General features: G+C 35.0%; 1 protein-coding gene across 1 annotated transcript; it reads left to right on the top strand.

The window, feature by feature from the left end:
- Positions 1-1,097: 1,097 nt before the first annotated feature.
- Positions 1,098-6,944, top strand: CLK1 (CDC-like kinase 1). The gene is given in 12 exon segments (XM_006903628.1): positions 1,098-1,255; positions 1,446-1,674; positions 2,518-2,608; positions 3,061-3,127; positions 3,267-3,383; positions 3,473-3,639; positions 4,183-4,277; positions 4,376-4,505; positions 4,985-5,067; positions 5,562-5,641; positions 6,593-6,683; positions 6,789-6,944. Coding segments are annotated over 12 exon segments (1,464 nt in total).
- The last annotated feature ends 489 nt before the right edge of the window (positions 6,945-7,433 follow it).

The raw sequence follows: 7,433 nt of genomic DNA, 5'->3' as shown, positions 1-7,433 counted from the left end.
AGCAAACTCACGGGCATCTAATCAGGAACCCCTGTAAAGCCGCCCTTGGCAGAAGGGAAATAGCTGACAAATCACGTCTCTAAACGCTGATTTGGAAACCTCAGGGCGCAGATGGCTTCTGCTCGAGAGGTAGCTGTGAATCAGGGCAGGCGGTGTAAGGTTTGTCTTTTGTGGATTTCTCTCTTCTCGGTGTTTTACGTAAGTGGGATCATAAAATACTGGGCATTTTGTTTCAGGTGTGCTTTGCTCTTATTTTTAAGGTGTATGTATTATTAGAACTCAGGTTCAGTAATATTCCATCGTGTGAATGTATATGCCACATATTTTTGTTTACTTCTCTGTTTAGAATTAGATTGGGAACTAAATGACGGGTCAAGTTGAGGACTGTACAGTGGCAAATTACCATCTTCTCATTTTCAAGTCTTATGTTTCAAAACCAGAAGCTTTTTTTAAAAATTTTATTAATTTTAATGAACATTTACAGAGATTTTTTCCGTTCATTCATTGTTGCACTTTTCTCCCTGCCCACGCCCCCACGCCACGCCCCCCCCTCCCGTTCGCTACTCTCTGAAAAGTAAAAGAAAAATTCTTTCTTTGGTACACCCCTCCCCCTCCCATCACTGCCCCGAATACACTCCACTGTGCAACCTTAAAAAACCAGAAACTTTTTGAAAGGAAGATGGCTTCTTCCTCTCAACCCTGAAACGAATGTATTAAGATAACTTTTAAAATATGCTGTTTTTATTGTCCAGCCTCAAAAGTGGTACTTGGAATAAGCATTTTGTAGCTTTCTGTGAAGAAGATATCCTTGATTTTATGTATGATAAATGTCCTTTGTAGGCTGAATGTTTTACTACTTATAAGATTCCATAATAAGGGAGCTCTGGTGTCCCAAGTGGCTGTCAAGAAGCTGTACTACAATCCCAGAGGTACATGGTTCAAATCCACCAGATGCTCTAGCAGTAATCTTTATTTGTAAATGTAGTTAGCATAATTTAGTGATGAGAACATTATGATTGTCTTGCTAGAGAGTAAAATTGACTTTTTAAGAAACTGGTTTGCTTACAATCATATGTATTGTACAATTTTTTATGTAGATGAGATACTCAAGAAGAATTTACTGTCCTAATTGGGATGACAAGGGTTGGAATTGTGGAACATGGAGGAGCATCAGCGGTTACAAAAGGAAGAGATCACATAGCCGTGCTTGGGAGAATAAACGCTGCAAATATAATCACTCCAAAACATCGGATAGGTAAGGAGAGGATTAAAAGGGAATGTATTCAGTGAAGAAATACTTTCTTAATCACTTAAAATAACTAATTAGCATTTTTCCCAGTTTCTAATAGGAGACATTAAAAATACTGTTCTACAAGATTTATTGAGAATTTAAGACTTTGCTATTAGTATACAGCATTGAAATAAACTTTTTAAAATTTCTTTAGCCATTATTTGGAAAGCAGATCTATAAATGAGAAAGGTTATCATAGTCGTCGCTACATTGATGAATACAGAAATGACTACAGTCAAGGATGTGAACCTGGGCATCGCCATAGACACCATGAAAGCAGATATCAGAACCATAGTAGCAAATCTTCTGGTGGAAGTGGGAGAAGTAGTTATAAAAGCAAACACAAGATTCACCACAGTACTTCACATCATCGTTCACATGGGGTATGAGCTCTTTTAAAACAATTTTGAAAATTTTTATTTCCCATGTGGAAGAGGAAGATTTAATTTGTTTCACTATTGGGGGAAAATCTGTTTAAGATGAAGTCAACTCAGTTTCAGCATTCTTTCTGTGTTGTTTAATATTTCAAGAAATCTGTTTCAGTAAGTGGAAGATTATAGAAAAAGCCCAAGTGTTTTGGTTTTGTATAATTATGACATAAATGTTCCTTTGTTATAGCAACGCATGCTCTCTTAATTTTCCCCCCACTAAGCAACAGCAATTAATTTATAAATTGTATATTAATTTGCAGATTAGCTCAGATGACATTGGAAATACCATAGTATTACTCTTGTATGCCAGATATTTTTCCCTCAGAAAGTAGAATTTTAATTTTATTTGCTGTTCCAGTGCTTATTTTCTTAGGTTTGCTTAATCTTAATTTGGCCACAGTTTATTTTGACATGTAAATATTATCTCCTAGAGTTACCACATTAAATTAGGACACTAGAAACTTAAAATCATATTTTCAGTGAATGCTACAACTAAGCATTTTTATAATTATAATTTAAGAAAACAATTGTATTATGTTTTATTGCCTTGCCACTTTGAGTATCTTATCTGAAAATCTGTTCCTTGCCATGTTTTTCTCCTGTTAACATAAACTATGTGCCCTGTGAATTTCTGGGGACTGAATTTGAAATTGCTCCTGCCAACCGTTTGTGGCCTGGCGTGTATCTGAATGCCTGAATATCTCCCCGCTGAATGAAATTCGTATTCTGCCCTGAATTCACTCGGGTATAATGATTGGCTGGATGATCTTGGTGCCGCCCACTTGACGTTTCCAGAAGAGTCACCGAAGGAAAAGAACCAGGAGTGTAGAGGATGATGAGGAGGGTCACCTGATCTGTCAGAGTGGAGACGTACTAAGTGCAAGATGTATAGAATATTTTTCAACACTTATTAACTTTTCAGATAACATAATCTTTATATAGATTAAGATTTCAGAGATTTGGAAGGGGTTTTTTTGGTTTGTTTTGTTTGTTTGTTTTGTTCTATTTTTTAATTTTCTATTCTTTTCCCTTCTATCGTTTTTTTGTTTGCTCCCCCTTTCTTTTGTTATTTCTTCTTGGTGGGGTGGATTGATTGTGCTTTACTTTCTTTAGCAATTTAATATGTTATTCAGAACTTCCAGAGCAGGAAAGCAAGTTAATGGAATTATACCTAAAAATAATTATACGTATTTTTTGTTTTTAATGTTGTTGATCAATAAAGTAAATATCTAGTGATAGGAAATATATAGCCTCAACTAGAATCTGCATTGGTAGCATTTATTATAAGTAAAGTTTGTCTATTTCATGATGTGACTGAGGTTTATTTCTTTGTTTTAGATGAAATTGTTGGTACATTAGGTGAAGGAGCTTTCGGGAAAGTAGTAGAGTGCATCGATCATAAAGCGTAAGTTTCTTATCCTGTGTTTGCACTTGAGAAGTCTAACGTATTGAAATTTTATTTTGCCTTAGGATCTCATCTCCTTTGGTGAGGAAGGTAATAGAATAATGGAAATAATCTTTATCAATAATTTTTATCTTAACAGAGGAGATAGACGTGTCGCGGTAAAAATAGTAAAAAATGTAGACAGATACTGTGAAGCTGCTCGCTTAGAAATACAAGTTCTGGAACACTTAAATACAACAGATCCTGACAGTACATTGTAAGTATAAAAGTAGAACATGAAAAACTATGTCATATAGCTTTATATAGTGAAAAATTGTATTTAAATTATTTTTCTTGTGTTTGTAGCCACTGTGTTCGGATGTTGGAGTGGTTTGAACATCATGGACATGTTTGTATTGTGTTTGAACTATTGGGACTCAGTACATATGACTTCATTAAGGAAAATGGCTTTCTACCATTTCGAATGGATCATATCAGGAAGATGGCTTACCAGATATGCAAATCTGTGAATTGTAAGTGCTTTACATATCTTTCAGAAACTTGAGTTAATTACAACTAGTTTAAAATCAGATGGATTAGGACCTAACATAAGAATTGGAAGTTATTATAAATTCGTGTGGTTTTTATTAAGTAGTGACTCAGAGCCAGTCCTCAAGTGGATTTTCAGAGGCACCAAATTGCAGGGGAGGAGATTGCCCATCATTCTTCCAAGGAACTGCTAGTGGATTAGAACTGCGTGCCTTAGGATTGAAAGCCCAGTTCCTTATCGTTTGGCTATAAGCACTCCCCGGGCTCTTACAGTTTAAACTATCCAGAATATAGTGATACAGTCATTTTGATGAGAGATCATTTAGCCTTTTTTTTTTTTTAATAGAATACTGATTAAAAGTTAAGATATGGTGGGGTATGTGTGCTTCATAGAAGATTTTCTTCTCTGCTTAAAACTGTTAGCTTATTCACAAACTAAAATAATTTTTAAAGATTGTAAGAGACTTTTTCTAAGTTTTGATTTTCATATTGTAATATTTTAATTTTTTTTTTTGTCTCATTGTCAGTTTTACACAGCAATAAATTGACTCACACAGACTTAAAGCCTGAAAACATCTTATTTGTACAGTCGGACTACACGGAGGAATATAACCCCACAATGGTAATTTTCTATGTTGACCTTCTAGTTTCAGTGGAATTGGTTTTTCCCCCCTTTTCTGTGCTTTCATAATTGTGATTTTTTTTTTCTTCCTTTCCCAGAAACGTGATGAGCGTACCTTAATTAATCCAGATATTAAAGTGGTAGATTTTGGAAGTGCAACATATGATGATGAACATCACAGTACATTGGTGTCTACAAGACATTACAGAGCACCAGAAGTTATTTTAGGTATGTAATTATTAACCGGAAACAAAGCTTATTTTTTTATTGAAGCGGATTTAAAATTTATACTTTCTTGTTGTTACTCTTTGTGGAATTTAGATCTTTGAGAGGAAAACACATTGAAGTACTTAAAGCTTTTTCATTATCTGCTTAATGTTAAATGTTTAATTCAATCTGTTTAGTGCTGGAATAGTATAGATTACTTCCTGCAGCTAGTTTAACTGTTAAACCAGTTTAACTGTTCAGGAAATGAAGGCTGAGAGAATTCCTACCACTACCCCAAATCATTGGACCTGTAAGACCAACTTAAGAGTTGAAACTAAGAGTCTCCAAAAGCCCTATCTTTACATGATTTATAATTGAATTAAGTGCATGCTTTATGATCTTTTCAAGTTACATTTCAGATTATATACATATTTTAGATAAACATCAGGGAGATCTTTTTTTTTTTTTTTCTGTCTCCTAAAACTATGCTTGCTTTGCAGCCCTAGGATGGTCTCAGCCATGTGATGTCTGGAGTATAGGATGCATTCTTATTGAATACTACCTTGGGTTTGCTATATTTCCAGTAAGTAATAATGATCTCTTGGTCGCTTTGCCCCCCCATAAGTGCTTGTGAATGGATACTTTAACTCCAGATACATAATGAAACTTCGATACTTTCTCTCCCCCATTTATAGATTATTAATAGATGTATAAATAAGCAAACGCCATACAGTTTTAAGAAATCGTTAGTGCCCTAACCTCTTCAGACCTTAATAACTTTTTTTAATTGAGATTTTAATGTTTTATGGAGAACTTGGATTTCCATTCATTCATTGTTACACATTTTCCTCCCTGCCCACTCCCCCAGTTCACTTTTTCAAAAGAAATTTTCATTATTGCCCAGTCCCCCCTCCACCAGCATTTTTATATCAACTGCAAATAAAGTAAACCTTTTAAAATAATCTGCCTTTGAAGAAGGAAGAACCTTCTTATCTATGGACTAGAAAATGGGCAGCTGTTTTAAAGACTATATAGTTATCAAGGGGATTTGTTGTGTTTTTTTTCTCCCTCTATTAGACTCATGACAGTAAGGAACACTTGGCAATGATGGAACGAATTCTTGGACCTTTACCAAAACACATGATACAGAAAACCAGGTATGTTTTAGTTAATCCCCTCCTTAATGCCAGTTTATTCTGTGTCCTTAATAGAATTTATAAAACAATGTAAGGAAAATATTTTGTTAAATTTCATGTTGGGGATAGAAGAGTAACTAAGTAATTAAGCAAATTAAGTTATGAGCCATACAGGAAACTCGGGTAGCCTGGGTTATAAGGAGTAGTGCTGGAGCTTCACTAGAAGGAGATCCAAAGGAGAAATATGAGCAGTCTCTTACAAATGTGATTAACAGCCCCTGAAAACTCACTGGAGGATCAACATTGAGTTGGTTTCAACTTCGTGAAAATAAATGAATGAAGAAGTTATATGCTACTGAATCATTTATGCATAAATTTTGTGTCAAATGCATTGATTTTCTTTTAGGTTAAATTTTGCTTCCAAAGTAGAGGCCGTTCTATCACTGACGTTTTTAAAGCCTTCATCATAGCTTTAATGTTTTGAATGGTACTTGTAGTTTATACATAACAACTACATGTTTGAATATAAAACCTGATACTTTTAACAAAGTTTAATAGTATATAATATTAAGGTACATTTGATTTCATTGAGTTATTTATTTAGCAGTAGAATAATTGAAACTTAAAGCCCTCTTGGGGAGGTGAAACCAAGCTGCTCTTTGTAGGCAAGAATTTTGAGACTCCGTTTCACATACATTGGGCAGGTAGCCAGGAGGCACTAATCTTGAGAAAGGTACCATGCTTGGTAGGTTAGAGGAACAGCACAAGAGAAAGAAGATCCCAGATGAGCTGGATTGACACAGTAACTGGAGTAATGAATATAGGTGTGTCAGTGACAGTGAGATTGGCTCAGGATAGTGCAAGGTATTGTGTGTAGGGTCACTATGAGTTGTAGTGGACTCAACAGCAATAACAATACAACCACCCTTTAAAAGGATTTATGTTTACATTATTAACAATATTGACTTTTAGGAAACGTAAATACTTTCATCATGATCGATTAGACTGGGATGAGCACAGTTCTGCTGGCAGATATGTTTCGAGACGTTGTAAACCTCTGAAAGTAAGTTTGGGATATTGCTTAAATGTGAAAATCAAATTTCCACTTTTAGTTTTATGGCGAAAAAGTGCCAATGAAGACTAATGGATGTATGTTGGTTCTTTTCAGGAATTGATGCTTTCTCAGGATGCTGAACATGAGCTTCTGTTTGACCTCATTCAGAAAATGTTGGAATATGACCCAGCCAAAAGAATTACTCTCAGAGATGCTTTAAAACATTCTTTCTTCTCCCCCCCTTGAAAAAAACTACATAAATCTATATAGTTCTGTAGCTTTTTAAGAGATCGTAATGGACTGTATCAGTCTAATTTTTAAATACTAAATTATTTAGAAAACTAAGGTGACCAACTGGTAAAGAGTTGCATTGCCAACTCAAAGGGCACACTGTTCAAACCTCCCAACTTTTCCACAGGAGAAAGATGAACAGTCTCCTCCTGTGCGTTTTTTAGCCTCTGGAAGCCCACTAGAGGGTCACCTGTGAGTCAGTTCTGACTCTACAGAACATTGTAACAAATTACTGTACAGCTTTGTAAATTTCTTAGTTTTTGTATTACTACCATGTTTATTTTGTTTTAATTTTTGTGTGGATCATAACAAACTGGGGGAGCAGACACTGGAGATCCAATTAAAGTGAGTTTTAAGTCATCACTCTTAAGTATCTTCCATCAAGTGTACTGGAGAATGAAGCAGTCACATAGAACTACTTGAGTGAAATCCAAGCCACATCAGATACAAACATGCAAATCCTAATTT

This window comes from Elephantulus edwardii, unplaced genomic scaffold (genome assembly GCF_000299155.1).
Source record: "Elephantulus edwardii isolate Elephantulus edwardi_28Jun2011 unplaced genomic scaffold, EleEdw1.0 scaffold00075, whole genome shotgun sequence".
In the NCBI taxonomy this organism is placed as follows: domain Eukaryota; kingdom Metazoa; phylum Chordata; class Mammalia; order Macroscelidea; family Macroscelididae; genus Elephantulus; species Elephantulus edwardii.
Note: the sequence above shows the minus strand (reverse complement) of the source record. Positions and strands in the feature narration are given on the sequence as shown.